At 39.2% G+C, this 24544-nt stretch overlaps 1 protein-coding gene across 4 annotated transcripts in view; it reads left to right on the top strand.

Moving 5' to 3' along the window:
• The window catches only part of CDKAL1 (CDKAL1 threonylcarbamoyladenosine tRNA methylthiotransferase), a 685215-nt gene that overhangs the window by 494266 nt on the left and 166405 nt on the right, over positions 1 to 24544 (top strand). For all 4 annotated transcript variants that reach the window (XM_048839973.2, XM_048839974.2, XM_075125356.1 and 1 more), the window contains one exon: positions 12771 to 12951. In XM_048839973.2, the coding sequence (XP_048695930.1) occupies positions 12771 to 12951 (181 nt within the window). The remainder of the gene's footprint in view (positions 1 to 12770; positions 12952 to 24544) is intronic.

The raw sequence follows: 24544 nt of genomic DNA, 5'->3' as shown, positions 1-24544 counted from the left end.
CAACCTATGCTGTAATTGTTAAAACATAATACCGTTATTCTTTTATCTATAGCAATTTCAGGTAGAGAATTACATTAATTATAAAGTGCACCTGTTTTAGAGATCAATATCTAAAAAGGAGATTCCAAATCAAAATGGCCAATCCCAGTCCCCATTAAAATAAAATTCTACTCAACCCAATCTCAGTCTGCACCATCAGTTTGTCTTCGTAGATAGGTTTGGAAATCAGGCCTTGTAGCTCCATCTAAATATCAGCCAATCCAGGTTCTGAAAATTCAAATTGGGAACAAGTTGCAGACCCTTCATGGAAAATATTCAGCTGCCTACCCTTCTCATTTAAACTTAGAGGGCTGTTAGCTCAAGCACCTCAGCTAATCACAACTTCTGCAATAAGAAAAGGAGGACTTGTGGCACCTTAGAGACTAACAAATTTATTTGAGCATAAGCATATGCTCAAATAAATTTGTTAGTCTCTAAGGTGCCACAAGTCCTCCTTTTCTTTTTGCGGATACAGACTAACACAGCTGCTACTCTGAGACTTCTTCAATGTCACCTTTCTAAGGTAACTTGTTTCAAAACTATTTATGACTCTAAAGGTCAAAACCAGCACTTGAAACTGCAGTCAGAAATCAGATGGAAGCTAGTGCAGAGCACAGATGTAATGTGTTTCCTATGAGACTCACTATCAAACATGTAGCTGGCAGAATTCTGCACCAACTGAAATGTATAATTCGCTATACAACTCATATAGTGATTCTGTAGTTCTGAGACGTAGAATTAACGTAGTTTCTGCTGCCCTTCAAGTCTGAAGTGTTTGACAGTGAACCACTACCAAATTAAACAGTAGGATTTAAGGTTTTGCAAGTTATTCTCCCATCCGTATAAACACACCACTCCTGGCGATAACTCAGGGAAACACAGAAGAGTGTATATCTGAATATTGTGAGAATTGCAATGCAGTCACCTCTGTAAAATGCATAGGATAGTATGTCATTACTATCTCCCCCTCTTCCTTATGTGGGGTTTTGAGAATCAGTTCTGAAGAGTCAGGATAGTGAAAAGAAGGAAAAATCTGCATATAAAAACATATTTTATTTAGATTTTTTTAAAAAATGACCTATTAAAAAGTCTTCTAGTGTTCAGTGTTTCAGTAGTCAAGTGAAGGTTAACACTGGTGAGCCTACTTGTAAATGAAACCATCGTAGACTTTTACAATCTCATGCGTGTGTATTTATTGGAAATATGCACACCATCAGCAGATTTAAATTTGCTAAAAGTAATCAAAATAGAAGATTTGAATAATGGCTATGTAACACAGTTTAAAACAATGAGGTCTAAGAATTATAGTTTCCATAAATTGAATTTCTAATTTAGCTTGCTATTGAATGTTAGTTAATAGTTTTTTTCTCTCCGAGTTACCTTTAATTTGTCACACTGTCTGAAGCTACTTTGCAACTGGATATAGTGCTCACTTTATTTTGTCAGATTTAGTTTTTAGTTACAGATTTAATAAAAATTCAGTTAAAGACAGTGTATCTCTTACTTGCCTGTTCTGATGGACAGTTTGATAAGAGGTACACATAGCATTCCTCATTGAGATTGGTATGATGAATGATTCCTTGGGCCCAATATATTAAATTTCAAACAGTTTAATTGCTTATAATATAGATCATTTTCGTAATTAAGATACCTTATTTGGATGCTACTCTTCAGTTTTGTTTATTTTCACGACTGGTCCTTGGAATGTTGTGTTGCAATTATTTAGTCTCATTTTGTGTTGCCTTAGAAAATCTTGAATGTGGATCATGCACTGCCACATCCATTCCTAGGTGTTTAGCTACTTGGGGGCTTGCTGGAACATGTTCAAATATTCTAGGACAGAAGGTACAAAAGAACCCCATGCACCAGCTGTCCCTCAGTTCTTGTTTTTCTCTCTGTATTGCAAGCTACAGAACTTCTGTCTCTTCTTGTCACATTTATTTACAAGTTTGTGGGGGGTTTTCTCTTTTTTCTTATTTATTTTTCAATAATTTAATAATTTTAATTTTTTTAATACCTTTTCCTCTGCAGTATAGGTGCTGATTATCTCCACTTGCCTCCCATGCTTCCTGGTTACCAAAAGCCCCAGCCACCACCTACCTGGCTGTAAAATCTTCCTGTTGTCTCTCCTGTCAACCTCTAGTTATGTTGTCAATGCAAAAAACACACTGAAGGGGTAGGGCAACAATAATAATACTTAGCCTTGTATAACTCTTTTCATCTGTACATTTCAAAGTACCTTACATAAAGGTAAGTATTATTATCCCCATTTTATAGATGTGGAAACTGAGACACAGTGACTCCCAAGGTCACCTCACAGTCCAGTGGCAGAGCTAGGAATTGATCCTAGATGCAATTCAGTATAGAAATAAATAATCAAAGGACTGCTATTGTGGTTGTATTATTAATTTTCTTACATTTATTCCTTCAACCTTCTGTTCTTATTTTCACATAGCTGCCTCTGGCTTTCCTGTGTGCTGCTCAAATGGCTGCAGAATTTAGGTCGGGGTTGCCAAAGAAATCTTTGTTGTTCTCTGAGCCAAGTGTTTGTCAGTTCCATTCATTTTATAAACTAGTTGCATAGCTGATCCTGTCAGTCTAAAAGATCTTTTTCCTCTGGAGAATACTCAAATATACTTATCTGGTTCACAGGCTACAAGTGGGTTATGTTTGTGCTTCATCAACTTGTAGGAAAAATGTTGGTGCAACAGCTCTACCTGCTTGGTGTTTCCTTGTGTGGCCTGAGTGACTGAGTCAGTCTTCAGGTTTATGCATGTTTGGTGATGAGACTTGCTTGTACTCAAAACCAAGGAAGTCTGAATCAGTCCTTAAAATGCAGTGATCTCCCTACTGTGTTCACCACCAAAGAAATCTCCAATAATAATTTCTCTTGAGATAACATTTGGAGATGAAAGAGGAGAGGAACCCATAATTGAGGAGACCCACTTCCCTTCCCCTGAGGATATCTACGTTTTGAATAATACTGTAGCATTTCAGAACATGGTCTAGTGCCTGTCTGAAGTCTTGGACATACCACTGTCAGCTCTTCATGTAAAAAACCACAAGTTATTTGACATCATACAATTTGAAGAGGAAGGGTAGGTAGCACCACTCCCCTATGAAGTTTTGCAAAGGAGTTTTGATAACTTGCACGAGATAACTTGTATTATTAAAGCCTGAGAGCATATAGCAGATTACACAAAAGGAGTTTAGGGTTCTTTTTGTTTGTTTGATTCCTTTCTTTAACCAGGTTTTTGGTCACAGTAGCCAAAGGAGGGAAGTTCTTCAGATCCCCTCATCTGAACCAGAGGTCCAGAAATCTGGACCAAAGTGCTGGAAAATTGTGTGCAATGTTAACGCCTGTATCTGAAAATTGCCAATGAATGGATTATTTTGGCAGATTATGACTTGCAGAATTGGTTCAATGTACTTCAGTGTGCAAGAGACCAAGATTACTGATCTGAAGCCATCACTTGGGAATGAGTGGGAGTGACTAAAGACCCTCTGGGGCAGCTTTTTGTGTGTCATAGGATATACATCCAGGCGCTTTGCTCTCAAAAGTAATAATATTGAGAAGGTACTTGTGGCTCCCAGGATTTCTGATAGGCCCCCAAGTTCCAAGAAAAAGTTCAAGACCTTTCCCTTTGAGGACCCTGATGACACACTGAGAATTTTAAAGGAGAGCTACCGTCTACTCATGGTATTTCTCTCAATTATCCTTTAAGACAAAAACTGCCATGCAGATGCCTTCAAATGATTTCATCTATGATACCAATCTCATTTGGAGGTTTGCTGGTCACATTGGTTACCAGACTACTAGAGTGAAGATTTCAGAATGCAAAGACATAAATGAGATTGAAATCTTGACGGTTAAAAATATTTCTCAGAAGAAGTGTTGCACCTCCACCAATGTAATCTACACCATCATGTGCCAGCAATGCCCCTCTGCTATGTACATCGGCCAAACTGGACAGTCCCTATGTAAAAGGATAAATGGACACAAATCAGACATTAGGAATGGCAATATACAATAACCTGTAGGAGAACACTTCAACCTCCCTGGACACATACTAACAGATTGAAAGGTAGCCATCCGGCAACAAAAAAAACTTCAGGACCAGACTTCAAGGAGAAACTGTTGAGCTTCAGTTCATTTGCAAATTTGACACCATCAGCTCAGGATTAAACAAAGACTGTGAATGGCTACCCAACTACAAAAGCAGTTTCTCCTCCCTTGGTGTTCACACCTCAACTGCTAGAAGAGGGCCTCATCCTCCCTGATTGAACTAACCTCGTTATCTCTAGCCTGATTCTTGCTTGCATATTTATACCTGCCTCTGGAAATTTCCACTACATGCATCCAACGAAGTGGGTATTCACCCACGAAAGCTCATGCTCCAATACGTCTGTTAGTCTATAAGGTGCCACAGGACTCTTTGCCGCTTTTACAGAAGCAGACTAACACGGCTACCCCTCTGATACTCTCAGAAGATTATTTTTCATAAGCTTAATATTTTTATGTCCTGGCAACAAGTATCTGTGTGAATTTTTACATTGTGCAATTCTCCTTTTTTCATTTAACTTTGATACGATACATCTCAGAAAAAAATCCTATAACCCATCTTCATTGGGAGCACTGATCTGTACTCCCAGACCATCTTTATAGTCTGACGTTAGGAACAGGTGTGTTACTGTTCATATTGTTGCTTCTAGGGTTGATTTAAAAAAAACAGTATTTTCCTGTTATTGGAAAAAATCTTGTTTAAAAACTCTTGGAGAATGTTAAATCATTGGTAGATTTAGCACATTAAATATGAGGTGCTGAATAGGACATGGAGAAGCAACTTTGTTGTGCAAAGTAGTTTCAGGGAATCACAGGAAATGGTGATGAAGCTGTTAATAAATTGCATTTTATCTCCTAATTTCTCTTCATTTAATTTCTTGATTGGATGTGGATTTTGTGAAAACTGTTTACTGAAGGCAATGTTTGCTGTAATTAAAGCTGCATGAAATTATTTGTGTGGAATCTGAACCTGGACAAATTTCACACATTTGCTGATGATTTACCATAGATATTGTGCTTTTGTGAAAATTGGTTTGTTTTTCAGGAACCTAAAGTTACATGTGGTCCGTCTTCTTCCCAGTCAAATCACTCATGGGCCTTTCTTCCTTCTGGATATCTCTTTCTAGGTATTTTTTTTATAGTGCCCCTCACTGTAGCATCTAAATGCCTACTATGTTTTTTGGTTGTTGTCCCCCAGAAAGGTAAAGCATTCACCTCTCTCTAAGCAGTCAATTATGAAAAAGACAGAGCTGACCATACAGGTGTCAGAACTGGACAGGCATCAGGAAACCCAACTTCCCAATAAAGGGTCTAATCAGCCCCTGAAATCAGTTTCACCACATTGTCTGAGGTGTTAGAAATATACCCCAATAGTTATGAGCACAAAAGGCCCAATCCACTTTTTGTGATGCTTTTATCTTAGACTATAATGTTAACAATGTAGAATTATTACAGATTTTCAAGTGCAGATGCATTCATTTGTTAAGTGAATCCTTGCCTTCGATAACAGTAAGTGTTAAAATAAATGGCCAAAAGAAGTTAATCTGTGATATTTAGAGATCCCCCAAAGGTCCCTTCTTCAATCCTCCTTTTCATAGGTAAACTCACCCATCCTGTGCTCATGTAGAATCTTAGCACCAATAGGAATCTGATCAGAATTAACAGCAGCTCCTGCCTTAAGAAAACACCTCAAGGAAAAGGAAGGAAAGCTTCTGTACCCCCAAAGAATCTTTGAGCAGTCTTGCTGGATGCTAAAACAAAACTGTTGCCTAAAAATAGAAGGAGAAGGAGTAAACCCCCCCAAAATCTTTGGCAAGGATAGAGGAAACACCCCATCCTTACGAAGGCAAAGAAGAGAATTAGTAGGGTTTGGGGGGATGAGTATGGGTCTAAGGAATGTGCCACAGAGATGCTCAGTGGGCTTGTTACAGTGACTGGTAGGTAGTGTAGAGCTCTCTCTGCTGCTGCTGCTTGAGAGCCCAAGCAGCCCATCTCTCCTACTCTTTCAGCAGTCTTTTGACCTGCTGATGGGAAGGAGAAGAAAGCAACACATCCTGTGTTCTTATCTCCCAAGTTATTTGTGATTAGGCCCTTCCTTCACACCACTTGGGGTTAGGAGACAGAAGATCAAGCAGGTCCAGTTTCTTTTTTGTTTTTCTCCATCCTGGCTGCAACTTGCAACAAGGCAAACAGAAGCAGTTGTCTGGATCTCTCAGGCAAACAGGAGTGGGGAGCTCAGAGCTTGGAGTCCGTTTCATTGTAATTGGCCTGTTGCAGGATTTACCCACGCCCTGTTCCTATTCCCCCCTTCTCCTCCCCCCCAAGCTCTTTCCTCCACCTTTGGGAGGTGGAAGGCATTTCTGTTTCTGTCCCTGCAATCTGAAAGGGTTTCTTTCCAGATGAAGGATAAGACACTTGTATTTCTTCCCTGCCCTCGCTCTCCCAAACATCCCTCCACCTCCTTCTCTCTCCCGTCTTTAGATGGATGTTCTCCTTGGCTCCATCGTGACTGCTTCCAGATTCTTCAGTAACCGGAGGTGCTACCACATCAATATAATGGTCTTTGGACTCCGGCTCATTAAAGCAGCAACAGTAACTTCTACCCTTTGGGCAGACACGGATGTCCCAGGTGGTGCTTATGTTGCTGGCCCCAACTCCTCTTCAAACCTACATGAGCAGGTGGAAGAGGTTTAGCTATAGGGAAGAAAGGAGATAGTTAGGGCTTGTCTCCACTAGGAGATAGACGCTGCTGCAATAGATGTAGCAGGGGTTGATTTAGTGGGTCTAGAGAAGATTAAATTGATGGCAGAATGCTCTCTGATCGACCCCGCTCCACCTCTCTGAGAACAGTAAGGTAAGTCAACTAGAGAGTATCTCCCTTTGACGCAGCGCAGTGAAGACACCGGGGTAAGTTGACCTAAAGTACATTGACTCCAGCTACGTTATTCACGTTATTCACATAGCTGGAGTAGCGTAACTTAGGTTGACAAGCCCTTAGTTCAGAAACCCCAAATTAGCAAATTCCCATAGACATAAATATATTTTTCTGTAGATAAAGTGTGCCATTCTTCAACTTCCCCTGATTTCTATAAAAAGTACATTTTCAATGTAAAAGTAAAAGTACATTTTCGATGTAAAAATCCAGCAGAGAGTCTTTTGTAAATAAAAAGAAAAGGAGTACTTGTAGCACCTTAGAGACGTGCCACAAGTACTCCTTTTCTTTTTGCAGATACAGACTAACACGGCCGCTACTCTGAAACCTTTTGTAAATAACTATTCTTCCTTTGTTTCTTGAGTCATAGCTGAGTGGGTAGAGATAATAGCACACCCTCTTCACAGCCAAAATATTTACTCCTGGGGAAATTCTGCAGTACTGCGTGTGTGCATAATTAATGAGCCACACATATTTTTAATTTTTTGCACAGAAAAAAGCTTCTGCTGAAATGTTGCTGCAGTTCTTCCCTTTGCCAACCGGAAGGCATTGTGGTGATAGAACAAAGCAGCAGCTCCTGGCCAGCTAGGGAAGAGAAAGAACCTACCTTCTTCACAGCACCTGTCAGGCTAGGTCAGGAGACAGGAGCCATGGGGATACAGACAGCGTGGGGTGCTGGGGGGATCAGATAGGAGCTCAAAAGGGCTAATGGGGGAGGACAGCCTGGGGCAGGGGCTGAATGGGAGTGGAGCACAGGGGAATGGGGGGAGGGACGTTCAGGGCCACATGGTGATGGGGAAGGGTGTGCAGAGCTACATAGGGAGAGAGGGTGGCTGAGTGGGGCTACAGAGACACATGGGGACAGGGGGAGGGGGACAGGGACACATATGGGGATGGGGGAAGTGGGTGTCTGGGTGGAGGGACACGTGGACAGAGGGTACAAGGGCACATGGGGGTTAGGGACACATGGGGACAGGGGGCAAATGTACCTGGCTGAATGGGGGAGGCTAGGGGTCAGCCAGGGTCTGCATGGGGGGTGCTCTCTAACAATTCCGCTCCACCCTCCCAGAAAACCTGTTCCATACTTTTCCCACCCATACCCAACAACCCAGGCTTCTTCCCAGCAATTTATTTCCCTCTCCCTCAGCAACTCCATTGCCCCAACTCCCGCGAGCCTTTTCACTGCTTCTGAGAAGTGTAGGAAAAATGGTTCTGTATTGTAGTTTAAATGAAATATTACTCAGAGTTCTGTATTAATATGCCTAGTAAGGAATCCATTTGTCAAAAAACATTTCCTGAATCTTTTTTGTTTTCTGTATTGTTACAGACATACTTGCTGATAGGGTATTTTGAAATAAATGACCAAAAATCATTGAAACTGGTGTGATTATATTGTGTTATTTTGACAAATAAAATATGTAGAATTTTGCAGAATTTTAAAATATTTATGAGCAGAATTTTAAATTTTTTGGTGCAGAATTCCCTTAGGAGTAAATATTGCAGTGCTTTAAAGGTTTATTATTGCAAGATGTAACTGTTGCATTGTGTCTTTTGAGGAATTTGTCAGGATTAAAACTTCCTTTAAATGAACTGGAAAGTCTTTCATTGGTTTGAGAACAGCAGAGAAGTAATGTTATATGCCAAATGCCCCCAATAACCAATCTGCTGGTCGCATTCAGGGCATAAATACATTTGCAAGTGGTCTTATATATGTTAAAAAATTATTTTTATCCTTCATAAAGTCCACTGTGTATTCTGGATTCACCAGTGATGCATTCTGGAGCATCTCTACTGACTTTAGAAAGACCCAGTAGATATCAGACTATAAAGAATTTTTAGAACGTTACTAAAAACTCATGTATGTATTAAATACCTGTTACCACAGAATGATTAGTAGTAACATTCAGCACTTAATTCTGTTTAACTTAAAACACCATATCTTTACAGTTCATCTTTAAAAGCAGCTTATTTATTTGGCTGATACATTTGTGAAGAAAAACTGATCTTTGTTGCTTAATTTTATATTTTATTTCATAGTCGGATCTTTACTTCCGAGTAAAGAACCTTTCGTTGCTTTGTTTCAGTCTCTCAGACACCAAGATACCTTAGTTTTCAAATTTAAATGTTTTTAATTATACCCTCATTGTTGTTCTTCCCTTCTGCTCTGTCATTATGAAAATGATTCTGTGTATGTGGAATAAACTCCATTTATTTGTATTTGTGTGTGTTTGAGAAGCACAGGTAGTTTGATTGTTTCAGGATTGGATTTTCTCTTGAATGGAGTTTACACACACTGTACCTTGTCTCCCTTTTGAAAAACATTTTTCCTTAACATTTTAGTTTGTAGTCAAAAGTGATATAAAAACAGCACACAGCAATGTTGTATTTTAGACAGGCATATTGGATTGGGCTATAATTAATTGCTGTTGCTGAATAGACTCTCTGGTCTTTACTCCATTTCCCAAACGTAGTTTTTCCATTGTGTGTAGCATAATCCCATCCAGGCAGAAATCTAATTACTAAGATAATTAACACCTTATCACCAAACAGAATTCAGACATTTGTGCAGTTTATGAATTTAAAAAATGTTTAATTTCCTTTTCACTCGGGCGGGGGGGAGAACACATTTTACTGAATCTAGCTTGATTGAACCTTATAATTCATGTTGCCTTAGAAACAGCCCAGCTGAGATAAAGGATGGTATCACCAGTACTTTAGTCAATAAATGCTTACACTGCTGCCAACAATATCATTAAAATGGCTAAAATAACTAACATATAGTGGTCTTGTCAAACTTAATGAGTGTTTTTATTAATGTTACGAGAAATGTCAGCTGGTGTTATTTGATATTAATTTTGAAGTAATATATTTTGTCTCATGTAAGCCTGCCATTATAACTCAAAATATGTGCTGTATGAGCAGGGGAAGTGTCATAGAATGCAAAATTCCTCTATGTTTATTCAGTTCTTAGCTACCGTGGATGTTTACATTACTTCATTTCAAGTAGAACTGTATATCCTGCTGCTTATGTCAGGCTTAGTTAACCAGTGGGAGCCACTCCAGGCTCTTTGGCCCACAGCAGCAGATTGTTTCACATTATACTTACATTTCAGCTATTGGTTCCCACTTAACTTTATTTAGCAAGAGAAAAGTCCTTCCCATCTATTGGGACAAATCTCTCAAAAAATACCTATTTTATGTGTTAGGTCAAATAAATGTTGGGTTTTTTTTAATCTGCCATGGTTTGACTTCAGTCTTAAATCTTAGGTTCTGAACTCATAAATGTAATAAAGAATGGAGGAAAATATTTTTATGTTTTTATTTAAACCTAAGGAGGAGGAATATTGTGACATTAGTATCTAGATGACTTCCATGCAGCTAACTACACTAAAAGATAATGGCATTTGAAAAAGAGAGAGCAAGCAGCATGGCTCACATATGCAAGATTTAAACAAAAATCCTGTCATCCTAAGTGAAAGGGAAACAACCACATGTTTTCCCATTTTATACCTCCCACTCTGCAAGTCTTGCAGCAGTCTGAGAAATAGAAAATTAATTTTCTTTCTTTTTCTTATTCATTGGCTTTTTTGTAATTATCATACTATCACCTCTCAAGCATTAATTAATTTAGTCTTTCAGACAAACTTGTCAGAAAGTAGTTGTCCCCATTTTATAGATGGTGGATGAAGACCCAGAAAGACTATGTGACTTTTCAAAGGTAACACAGGAAGTCTGTAGAAGAGCTGGCATTAGAAATCAGATTTCCTGACTCCCAGTTCTGTGTTCTAACTACAAGATCAAACTGACCTTCCTGTCTTGAACTGACCCTTACTTCTGTGGCACATTAGTGCAGCTATTTAATTTGCTGGAGAGATGCCTCTTGATTCAGTGTGTGACATTTTTTGTCAAAGGGTCACTGTCTCTGAATTACTACCAGCAAATGCCATGGTGGAACAGACAGGGAATCAAACCAAGGTCTTGTGAAAGACAACACAGAATAGTCCCATTAGTGGTTTCATGAAACGCATATCCCTTTTTATTGCCCTAGAACAAATAATAGTTCTCTTTGGACATGTAAATATTACACAGATGGTATTCAGATGATAGGTATTTGTTTGTTCATCTATGTTACTAGATACCTGGATAGGGAAAATGAGAGAACCCAGCACCACCAGTGTCCTGTCTGGGGAATCCATCCCAGATTTTGGGAGGAAGCGGTCAGAAAGGAGGAAGATGAGTGTGGGGCAGGGAGCAGATCTGCATCTGCATGCTTGGGGGCCACCATAGAGCTGCAGAGTGGCTTAGGGACCAACTGTTCAACTCAGGACCAGATATCCTTTCTTCTTCTTGGCCTGAGGGAATCAGATAGGACCAGTCTCTACACTACAGCATTCACACACGTAGAGTTTGGGTTTTTTTTACATCCCAACCCTTGCTTTGGTATAAAGAAATCAACCTATTATATACTTATTTAGCTCTGACATTTCCTTAAAAGTCATATTCCTTCCAGTTTGTCAATATGTTTCGTACTGGGGTGCCAAGAAACAACTTAGTATTGTAAGTACCATATTGATGCTTATATAGCACTTTTCATGAGTAGATCTCAAACGGAGATCAGCATTCTTATCTCCATTTTACAGATGGGGAAACTCAGGCGCAGAAAGGTGAAGTGACTTGCCCAAGGTCATCCAGCAGGCCAGTGGCAGAGCTGGGAATAGAATCTAAATCTTCTGAGTCCTAGGTCAAGTTCTCTATCCACTAGCAACACTGCTTGAGAAGGGACATTCATTTCTCTTAATTATGAGATGTATCTAGCTGAGGTAAAAAGTTAAGAAAAGTTGCTGTTGCTAAATAAAAGGGTAGTTTTGTGCTAGTGCCTTAGAATAGTGAATTTTTGTAGTGAGACAGAGTGGGTGCGATAAAACCTTTTTTGGACCAACTTCTGTTGGTGACAGAGACAAACTTTCAAGGTTGCACAGAGTTCTTCTCAAAAGCTTCATTTCTCATAAGCTTGTCTCAGTCACCAACAGAAGTCTGTGTAATAAAAGATATTACCTCACACACCTTGTCTCTCTAATATGCTAGGACCAACACGGCTACTACAGCACCACAAACAACAATTTATTTGTTTTTGTCTTTTTTATGGGGAGAGTGGATGATTAGACTTATTTTAGGGAGGAATGAGTTAGAAGGTTGGTTCTGACTAAAGGAAGCTTTTGTTAACTACAAAAGCCAAATTGGACTGGAATTCCTAAACTCTTCAGGATGTCAGGTCCACATCTTTGCCCTACCCTTTCTGCAGTGTTACAGCAGTGCAAGCGATTAACTAATTCTAGTAATAAAGCCCTGGAGCTTATAAACTTTGCAGACTGAGTAACTACAATTAATGAATTTACAAGCTCAGCTGGTAACCTATGGTTTCAAGTGCCTGAGGAATTAATCCAGGAGGTTTTCATTCTTGTTCTTTTTCAGTTATGGGTCAAATATTTACTGCAACTTCTCTCTTGTTTTCCATTCTTTGGGTTCTTACCTCTGTACCACGTTTTTTATTGTCAAAGAAATGGCCATTAAAAATCCCACTGTACTTTTTCTAGAACTGGTGTTAGGTCTTAGTTTTCTAGCCAAAGGCAAGTTGAGTAATTATTCCTTTCATTTTCAAGGGAATGAGATTTTTATGTAGGGTGAGACTTCATGTACCAGTTCGCTGTTTAACATTTTTTTCCACTTCCATTGCAGAGTGCCTGGAATAACAATTGCTACAGACATCATCTGTGGTTTTCCAGGGGAGACAGATGAAGATTTTCAAGACACCATGAAACTTGTAGAAGAGTACAGGTTTCCAAGCCTCTTTATTAATCAGTTTTACCCACGTCCAGGGACTCCTGCTGCAAAAATGCATCAGGTTCCAGCCCTAGTGGTAAGATCTATTTTCTTGAACCATTGTACTGAATAGCTCATTTTATGTGGCTTTCATGTTGCGCCAAATGTGAATGTACAGTATGCAGTGTACTGAATTAAAACATAAGAAATGCTTATTGGAGAATATGGTTTTGCAGCAGAATTATGCCATAATTAAAATGCAGTTTTATATATTTCTATACAATAAACTGATAGCCTTTAAGACCTTAGCTAGAACATGGGATGCCTTGCCAGATTTGAAGTTTAAATTACTGCTCAAGTTATTAATTGGGTAAAATCGCATCAATAACAGGTTCAGGTGGTTCTTTTCACTTTGACTTTATAGTCATATATTCTTCCTAACATGTTTTCTGGGTGAGTCTCTTGTTACCAAGAAAAAGACAAAGTTACGTTTCATATTTTCTTCCAATTTTTGAAGACTTGTGTGAATCCAGTGATGTGATATACACATTGCAAGTGAGTCTATGCAAAATAGTATGAACTGAATGATAGTTATCTTTGAATTATATACTAAAGGTCAGATTTGCATGTGACTACTTCCATTCCGTTAACTACTACTTCATAAATATCTTCCATGATTCTGCACAGTTTTAAAATCTAGTTTCTGCCTTTAGCCTATATGGTAAATGTCACTGGTGAAATTTGTGTATGTAATTATAGTTAATCTTCTAGGTTTCAGAATCTTCTATATTTGGCCATTGTGGTTATATAACTCTTTCCAATTATCAAACCATCTCATCTCAAAATCCCCAAGAGAATAAAAGCCACGTTTTAATATGAGGTAGTTGGCTATCAACTGTATTCTAATTGATATAGATATTTTTTTTGTCATAAGTGATAATAATGACAATTATGTTTAAAGGTTTAGTTTGATAAATAATCTGTTTTGAATATGCAACCGTGTAAATGTGCATACTTGCCTCACCTGAATCTCTGAACAAGAGAATATACCATTCTGATGCTTATAAAACCATTTAAACTTTTCATTGGTGTTTGTACTAGTGTAAATAACATTTGTATGCACTGCATTTCCAATCAGGATAAAATCACAGCCAGCTAATGTTGTAGGCAGATAAGAATATATCACACTTCATTTTGTGAGGTCATCATGACTCACCACTCTTTGAAGAGAAATCAGTATATTTATTGTTGTATCTCTTCCTCAATAATGTCAAAACCTATGCAAATATAGTCTCTACTTACTGTCAATATATACCATACCTTTAATGAAAATGGAGAATTGGGTTAAATTTGATTCCTTTTATTTTATTGTTCAAAGAAGTAAGCTTTGAGTCATTCATTATTAATCCTTTTTTTTTTTTTTAAGAGCAACTTATATAGGAAAGTGTAGAGGATTTGGGCACAAAAGATGTTATTGTGGTGTGGTATGATAGTTTAAGTAAGTAAGCTCACTCAGTTGACTGAATTTTTTCTTTCTAAAATGCCCATCACATTGTCATTGTGGATGCCTATATTTAAAATACAGCAGAGCAATTTTGACAGTCCAGGCAGGTTAAAAATGTCAACATTTCAGATAATTTCTGGTTTTGGTCACACAGATACAACCCCATTATCCTCTGTGGATTGCACTGCAGTAGAGGAATTTGGCTTCTTGTTTTTTTCCTGCAGAAGTGTAGTTAAATACAATTATACTGACACTAAATATTAATCACATATGAACTAACTCATTTTTTTAAAAGCTAGATTTAAACTTAGGGGGCGATGACATAATTTTAGTGAAGCGTGACATTTTCACTTTGTTCTTTTTTGTATAATTTGCTACTTTTGGGGAATTAGAACCTTCAAAAAAGCCATTTCTGTTTATGTTCTATTGCTGATGAAAAACTGTAATTAACGGGTATTCTTTTTCTCTCCCACCTTGTTTCTTTTTTGTAATCTTCAGCAACTCTGAGTTATATATTCTTTCATCTCGTTACGGAAATACAGGATAAACTATCAACTGGAGCAGGAATAGTTTATAGTAATGTCTTGCCTTTTATATTCACAGTGCTTCTGGATAGTAGCTAATGGCCCTCCTTGCAGTGTCAAGAATTCACAGGCATTTCGTTTTTCATTCCTTGTCCAGAGCACCTTATAATTACATATCTTTCTCAGTTGAGAGAAGAGACTATTATCTAACCATGTACTCCTACCCCTTTCCCATTTTTTACAGTGCACGTCATCTTATTGTTAATGAACTGACTTCAGTCTGTTCACATAGAAACAAGCAACACACGAACCTATTACAGTAAAAGAAGATATTGTATATAGTACATCATATCTCTGATCTAATCTCATAAGCTAATTCCTTGACAGGAAGCTCATATGCTATTAGCTATGAGGCGTATAGGTTTCTTTCAGCAGTATTTCTTCTTATAAAGAATTTTTGGACACATTATTTAACTAGGGGCACCAAACCAGTGACTAACTATGATATTATGTTACAGTTGCCAACCTTCTCTTATTGCACAATATTGACTATGTTGGCTGTTAGTTTTAGCATTGCAGATATCTGCAGTGGGAAAGACAAATTGCTGTTTGTAATCTGCTCCCAGCCTGTACATTGTGTTTCAAGACAACCTCATTGGTCCTAATCAAGTGGTATCTATGGTGGCAACATATTTGCCCTGTCAAATCCTTTAAGTTCACTCTTTTCCAGGGGACCACCTTTCCTCCAGGCACAGTCCATGAAGTAGGCATAGTAATGTTAACACTAAGTTATTTTTGGAGGAAAATCTCACTTGGGAAAATCTCATTTGGACTTGACATAATAGAGTATTCAATAAATTCTACTTGGAATCTTTCTTCCACATAAAATGATATGTTATTGTTGAAATCCATACTGGCACTGATCTGACACTAATCCACTACTTTTTATGATCAGAGCAGGCTGATCAGGGAGAGAGGCTGTAGTTTTTCCTTATTCTGTTGGAAATCTACCATCCTTGGAAAGTCAAATATATCTAAATGACTCCATCGCCTTACAACCATTAATTTTTCTTCACAAAACACTTGTGAGGCAGGAAAGTGTTGTTATTCCCAGTTTACAGAACTGAAGCATTGTAAGATTGAGTTGCCCAGTGTCAAACAAGGCAAAGCCACAAATTGAATCCAGTGCTCCCGAGTCCCAGTCCAGTGCCTTAACCATAAGAGGATCCCTCCTCCCACATCCCCTAACAAAAAGCTAAATAGTTATTTGTTATTTTATTTTATTATTTTTATTGAAAAAGCACCAACTGAGATCTAGGCAGAACTAGGCACCATATAAACACTGAGGCAATTATTTTTTGTATATCTTCACACATCCACATTGGTGAGGCCTCATCTGGAGTACTCTGTGTCCAGTTTTGGGCCCCACACTAGAAGAAGGATGTGGAAAAATTGGAAAGAGTCCAGCGGAGGGCAACAAAAATGATTAGGGGACTGGAACACATGACTTATGAGGAGAGGCTGAGGGAACTGGGGATGTTTAGTCTTCAGAAGAGAAGAATAAGTGATTTGATAGCTGCTTTCAATTACCGCCTTTGGAAAGGGGGTTCCAAAGAGGATGGCTCTAGACTGTTCTCAGTGGTAGCAGATGACAGAACAAGGAGTAATGGTCTCAAGTTGCAGTGGGGGAGATTTAGGTTGGATATTAGGAAAAACTTTTTCACTATGAGGGTGGTGAAACATTGGAATGCGTTACCTAGGGAGGTGGTGGAATCTCCTTCCCTAGAAGTTTTTAAGGTCAGGCTTAACAACGCCCTGGCTGGGATGATTTAGTCGGGGATTGGTCCTGCTTTGAGCAGGGGGTTGGACTAGATGACCTCCTGAGGTCCCTTCCAACCCTGATATTCTGTGATTCTATGATCCTTTTATTCCCAAAGGTTTAGTCAAAATATGGCACAAAAATCCCTATTGATACTGTGACTTTCAGTCCTTTTTGGCAATCTCTCTGATTTACCTGAAAGAGTCTCTGGCTATGCTGACCAGGTATGTACTGTGATTGGAAACCGGCAAAGAAAACCATTATGTTGATATACTGAGGACGTACCTGGTAGAAATTCATACTTAGAGGTACATTTTAAAGTGGCTTTAAAATATGGCATAAATTCCTGTTTTTCCTAAAAGCTAGTGGTCTATCAATGTGAAATTTTACACATGCACCTTGTATTTTCTGTGTAGGTTTTCTTTGGATTCTCTATATAATTTTTTAATAAATCGTTGAAATTGGTCTCTGACTGAAATTTGGGCTTGTCGCTGACAACATAAGGAATCACCATCTTCTTAGGGGCATCTTAGCTGTATTCCCACTGGGAACAAGGTGAGGGAATGGCCATCTTTGCTCAGGCTCTATTAGCCTCACTTCCATTAAGAATCATAGGAGATGGCAGCCATTTTGAGATGTCAGGTTTTCATGTAATTCTCTGTAGAAAAACATCACTCATCATCCTCTGTTGAAGAAGAAATTTTCAGTTATGAAGAACAGTACAAAAAAAAATTACTAGTAAGCCTAAAAGTATGTTTTCAAAACATAGGTAGCAGTTCTACTCAAAGGGATGCTGGATCAGGAAACTCATGTGTGGGGCATGTGCCAGTGAGCATGCTCAAAGTCACATAAGTCCTGACACTGCTGAGCTGCGTGGAGCCTAAACATTGTTGGAAATCTCAAACTAACAACACCCCACTCTCCGCCTATTTCACAACCACCACCACCTTCTCTCTTTTTTGTGGGAAAGGGCTGGCCTGACTAGGCATCTAACTCCAGGAAAGGATTCATGGTTGTGAATTCCAGGTGGTGATACGTACCTCCCTTTGGCCTGGATTAGATGCCTATATCCCTTTGAAGGGTGGGGCTCCACTCCCTCCTCAGTGTTTCCTATTGATTAGCCTAGGTAGCTACCCTCTTCTGTGTGCTGGCTTTCATGGATCCCTTAACTCTCCCCATGCATTGTATAAGGAAGCCTGGACACCTAACTTGGGGGGTGTGAATCCCACTGGGTGGTAGGGTGCCTAAAGTTAAGCATTACAGTACTGAGCTTAAGTCCCCTTTGTGGATCTAGCCTCTTGTGACTAAAATAAACAGAATTTGTTGTAATACATAGAGGGGTATTCCTGTAATATACAGCTCTGTACACCTATATTCTCTCTAATGGTAAAATTTGCCAGCTCCAAATCTTAGAAAGGATAAAGTAACTTTTACTTGCTGATAACTAAAGTTCTTTTGCTCAAATCCCATATATAAGTATGCATTCATTCCTATTATTCCCATTTAGAACTGAACTGGAGTTGCAGAAGGCTTCTGTCTCAGTGCAAAAAGCTACTTATGCAGTGTTTATGGTTAATTTTTAAATCTATTAAAACAACTCCAGGGTACTCACAGCTCAGCATGCAACCAAAGATACTGACTCGTGTGATAAAATCAAAGAAGTTAGTTACCTGTGGGTAACCTCAGTCTGCAGTTAAAATGTTGTTATTGAACTCTACCCAAGCTTTCAAAAGGTAGTTATTTTAAAGCCAGTACCAGCTTCAGGTCATATCACTTTTGTTTGTTTGACCAGGTGCTGAAGTGAAAAACTTGTGTTTGTTGTGGAGACAGTTAAGCTGGTGTGTTGTAAAGCCAGTTTTATTCTATCTGAAAGCAATGAATGGTCTGGCTCTGAAAGTTTCTGAGAGCTCAGTTCAGGCTGAATCTGTGGAATGAGTTAAATTCCACAGTCGCAGCTGGACTTCGCAGAGTCAGATGCATAGGAAGGGAGAAGAATATTTTGACTCTGGCTTGGAGCCATATCTTGTGAAATTCTTGCAGTGGTGTAGTTCAGAGCAACAGGCAGAATGTGAGTCTCTGAATTCTAAAGAGTGTGGGTTGTGACTGTCCTGCTGAAAAAGCAAGTCAGAGTTCAAAGCCGGAGTAGAAATTCACCTGGGAAACCCCGGCTGGCGCTGTACTCCTTTGAATTCAACTTTGTTCTTACAGCAGCAGTCTTCAGAGCACTGACTAGAATGAAAATTACTGGCTTCATATTACTTTTACACAAAATGTGGTTTAAAGGTTTTAGCTTCCCAAAGAAAATGTACAGTTGCAGATTTAGAGTGAGCTGTACTGTCAGTAATAGTACACAGCAAAATAAAACAGTTGTGGAAAATACACAACTTCGTTTCTTGCTGATTTTTAAACTTCCCTGTAGTGCCAAAAACACTCGTCTGTACTACATGTAACATTACTGACATAATTGCTGATGCAACCATTGGTTTTAGCCGCACAATTATTGTCCCTTAAGAATGAAAAAGAAACAAAACCAGGAACTTAACTTTATCCTTTGACAGTTCTTTTGTACATGCCACTACAGGTCTGTTGTACTCTTCTGCCACACCTCCCTCCCCTTTGTGATAGGTATACAAATTACTGAAATGGATCAAAGGAGGAGTTATCCAAACAGGAGTTTATAAGAAGAAGCCTACATTACTATTCCATATATATTATCTAACTTCATTCATTTCAGTTTGCAAGATTATAGTGATATTTTTCAAACTAAAGTTATGCCTGAGACAGATGTACAACTAGAAAAGGAATTGAAGGGGGCAGGTAGTTCCTAAAAGATGTAATACTGGAGGCTCAACATCAAGCTATTCTGACACAGAGGAAAGATAAGAAGAGCCACAAGCGGCCAATGTAGCTGCACAAAGAGCTTTTTAGCTATCTAAGAACCAAAAGTGATACATACAGGAAATTGAAGGAGGGGCGTGTCGCCGAGGAAGTATACATGGGAATAGCGCGAGCGTGTAGGGACAAAATCAGGAAATCCAAGGCAGAGAATGATTTACAGCTGGCAAGGAATGTTAGAGACAACAAGAAGGAGTTTTTCCAATACATCAGATAAAAAAGGAAGATCGAGGAGGGTGTGAGTCTACTGCTCAATGGAGAAGGTGAGCTGCTAATGGAAGATGATAGGAAGGCAGAGCTGTTAAACGCCTGCTTTGTTTTGGTCTTCTCAAAAAAATTACATGTGACCAGATGACTAGCAAAGTTACTACAGACAATAAAACGGAAAGGATGCAGATAGGGATAAGTAAAGAACACATCAGAATTAATTCATATCAGTGGGGCCAGATGCTATTCATCCCAGGGTACTGAAGGAATTAGCTGAATAAATCTCGAAACTACTGGCAATAATATTTACAAACTCATAGGTAACAGGATAGGCTCCAGGAGACTGGAGAAGGGCTAACGTATGGCCCGTCTTTTTAAAAAGGGGAAAAAGGAGGAGCCAGGGAACTATAGACCAATCAGCCTGACTTTGATCCATTGGAATCTACTGGAACAACATATAAAGAATTCATTTTGCAAGTACCTGGAGGATGGGGTAATCATTAGCAGCCAACATGGATTTATTAAGAACAAATCATGCCAAACCAGCTTGATTTCCTTCTTTGACAGGGTAACTGGTTTGATGGATAGGAGGAATACGGTGGACATAATATACCTGGACTTCAGCAAGACTTTTGACGCAGTCCCACATGACATTCTGATAGGTGAACTGGAGAAATGTAGACTTGGTGGAACTACTATTAAGTAGATACATAATTGGTGAAACAACCACAAATAAAGAGTAAATAATGGAATGATGTCAGAGTTGAGAGAGGTCTCAAGTGGGGTTCCACAGGGATCTGTCCTGGGTCCAGTGTTGTTTAACATCTTTATTAATGACCTGGTTGTAGAAATCCAGAGAGCATACTGATGAGAGTTTCAGATGACACAAGGCTGTGGGAAGGGGGGAGGTTGCCTACACTTTGGAGGATAGAGCTAAAATTCAGAGGGATTTTAATAAATTGGAGAACTGAGCTAGAGACAACAACTTGAAATTCAACAAAGTCAAATGTAAGGTGCTACACTTAGGAAGGAAAAACCAAATGCACAAATACAGAATGGGGGAATAACTGGCTTGGCAGCAGCAGTTTTGAAAAGGTGCTGGGAGTTGTGGTGAATCACAGCCTCAACATGAGTCAGCAATGCGATCTATTGCAAAAAAATCAAATGCAGTATTAGATTGCATTAACAGGCATAGCATGCCAGTCATGCTCTACTCTACTCAGCTTGGGTTAGGCCTCTGCTTGCAGAACTGTATCTAATTTTGGTCACCAGTGTATAGAAAGGATGTAAACTGGAAAGGTCCAGAGGTGAGCGACAAAGATGATCAAAGGGACGGAGTGCAAGCCATATGAGCAAAGGCTGAAGGAACTGGGTATGTTTAGTTTGGAAAAGAGGAAACTGAAGGGGGACAAGTTAGCAGTCTTCAAATACTTGAACAGGCGCCATAAAAAAGATGGAGAAAAATTGTTCTCTCTTGCTACGGAGGGCAGGACAAGAGGCAATGGGTTCAAACTACAGCACAGCAAATTTAGATTAAATCTCAGGAAACCTAACTGAGAAAAAGAGTAGGACAATGGAACAGACTGCCTAAGGGAGTTGTGGAAGCTCCTTCACTGAAGGTTTTTAAAAGGAGGGTAGATTGCCATCTGTCTCGGATGGTTTAGACACGACAAATCCTGCATCTTGGGCGGGGGTTAGACTAGATGATACTTGTGGTACCTTCTAACCCTCTGATTTAAATAAAATGGGGGGTCGGGGAGGGAGTAGGCCCTGTACTTGTTATGAGCTGCATACACAAATACATATCACAGTGCCTGCATGGAGTCCCTTTCAAGTAAATGCAATGAGCTCCTTGCTGGATTGAGGCTTTAAGGGAGACATCAACAAGACAGTATAAAGTTGAGGGTTGTGTGTTCCTCTCATCCCACTGTGGTTGTACTTATGGCCTTGTGTATGTCAATGTGTTCAGATATGGGGGTTTCAGTTCACACCATAATAAGATTTGAGTCCAGGTGTTAAACTTGGATCTCGATTGAGATTATGAAACCTCCCACTCTTACACAAGAAAGACACCGGTTTCATTTGGGCCCATCTCTGTCTTTTACTCATTTTAATTACAGATAACAAACTGCCATAGTAAACAGGACACTGTTTCAGACTGCTAAAATTAATGAAGCAAATAAATATCTTCTCTATTAGTTTTTTTTTATTATTATTATTCTTGGTCTTATGTTTGATGTAAGGCATTAGTCTGATTAGAACTGGTTCATTGATAAGGCTCAGCACCACATTGAAGACTGGTTATAAACTACAGAAGATTTAGAAGTATTGTCCTTAATGTAATTTCTGAAATCAGATGTGTGCATCAGAACAGTAAAACCTGTTTGTTGAGGATTTGGCACTCCTGGAATTCCCATGATAAACCTGAAATACGCTGGCAACTCAAAACAGTCCGTGAAACAAGTCTCCACTCAGGTCTAATATTAAAAATGTTGCTCAAATTGGTAAAGGTGTACTAATTTAATACCTGGCTGCCTAGAGATTTGGAGTTTTTAATTCAGGTTGAGTATGTTGGTTCTGTGTCTATGTATGCTGTTACTGATAGTCATTCCTTTAGATATAATATGGATAAAATCCACTGATGCTTGAATATATTTCTAAAAAGTTAAAACCTTGATAAATTTTAGGCAGAAAAATCCCAAGAATAATTGATTAGTATCTGTAAAAATGGATATTCCCTGTATTTTAACTGATGATTATTTCCAGACAGTGAAATTGCCAGTGCCAGAAGTCTTCTTATAGCTCCTGCAATGTACTTTTTTAAACACTGCAGAACTTTGGATTTAACTCAGGTTTAATTTTTGCTTAACAGATCCATTTTAAAGTGCAGTATTTGCTTTTGGATTTGGTTTTATTTATTTTTTATGTCTCATGGAAGAGAGCGAAGGTACACTATTTGCGTATCATGTTACTGGTCTGATCGTCCTCAAGGGCTCCTTTTGGAAGAAAAAGATGACACTAACACAGCCTGATGTGGGCTCTGAGTGACACCACCTGCACTTGAACTGTCTTTAGAACTCCAAGCGCACCCCCTTCAGAGCCATCACAGTTGATCGGGTCACTGGGTGCTTTGGAACTCATATCCTCCACTGTTTTGGTTGCTGAACATGCACGTCAAGTCAACATGCTAAAAATCCATGTGGAATTTGGAATTGATGAAAAACTGGGAGGAGAGAGAGGACGGAATAATAGAGCAGATCATTTGCGATAAAGCAGCAAGACTAGGCAATCCCTTAGGCACAAGACTTTTTTTATTTTTCCGTGGCTCTCTGAAACCTGGCAAACATGGACATTAGCTATTGCCTTCCTCCTTCATTTGGTGATATTATACCCCCTTGAACCCTCTTTCTCCTTCATGGTGACCACTGTTGTGCCAATCCTTCATCTTTTCAGGATGATAGAAAGCATCCAAGCCCACTGTCAGACAGCTGAACAGATCAGTTTGGGAGCACACCATGAAGAGAGCAAAAGAGAGTATTGTAGCCAAATTGATCCTGGGCTTAGATACTCTGTATAGCAGATAAGTGCTTAATTAACACAACAATATTTAGTTTACTATTCGTTATAGTCCCATACAGATATATGTCCCAGTATGGTAGATTGGTAGTCTGAAGAGCAGTTGCTTTATCTGTTACCCAGATGTCAGGCTAATCTGCGATAGTCCTGACACACACAAAAAAAACCCCTCATACTAGTCAAATACTTTTCACTCAATGAAACACTAAATGAGACAAGTTTTCTGTTCAATTACAGCATCATGCTTAGAAAATGCCCTCTTCCAGCAGCCTGAGGTATTCTAGCTGCTTTTTGTATTGAATTCATTTGGAAAAAAAATCCCATGTACACCAGGCATATTACACAAAAAGAAGTGCAAAAATTGCCATGCTAGATGTGGCGGATTGGGTCACAGAAACCCCTTTGGGAACTGCCACCTGCTGTGCTGGGACTACCTCTAAGCCCGTGTCAAGGTTTCTTCGCCACTCTGAACTCTAGGGTACAGATGTGGGGACCTGCATGAAAACCTCCTAAGCTTACTTTTACCAGCTTAGGTTAAAACTTCCCCAAGGTACAAACTATTTTACCCTTTTGCCCCTGGACTTCCACTGCCACCACCAAACTTTATCTGGGTTCCTGAAAAAACGTAGTTTGGAAACGTCTTTCCCCCAAAAATCCTCCCAACCCTTGCACCCCACTTCCTGGGGAAGGTTTGGTAAAAATCCTCACCAATTTGCATAGGTGACCACAGACCCAAACCCTTGGATCTTAGAACAATGAAAAAGCATTCAGTTTCCTTACAAGTTTTATAGTAACAGCCGTGTGAGTCTGTATTCGCAAAAAGAAAAGGAGTACTTGTGGCACCTTAGAGACTAACCAATTTATGTGAGCATAAGCTTTCGTGAGCTACAACTCACTTCATCGGATGCATAAAGTGGAAAATGCAGTGAGGGTGTTTTATGCACACAGACCATGAAAAAATGGGTGTTTATCACTACAAAAGGTTTTCTCTCCCCCCACCCCACTCTCCTGCTGGTAATAGCTTATGTAAAGTGATCACTCTCCTTACAATGTGTATGATAATCGAGGTGGGCCATTTCCAGCACAAATCCGGGGGGGGGGAGAGAAAACCTGGATTTGTGCTAGAAATGGCCCACCTTGATTATCATACACATTGTAAGTAGAG

Source organism: Caretta caretta, chromosome 2 (genome assembly GCF_965140235.1).
Source record: "Caretta caretta isolate rCarCar2 chromosome 2, rCarCar1.hap1, whole genome shotgun sequence".
Lineage (NCBI taxonomy): Eukaryota > Metazoa > Chordata > Testudines > Cheloniidae > Caretta > Caretta caretta.
This window is presented reverse-complemented; position numbering and strand designations above follow the sequence as displayed.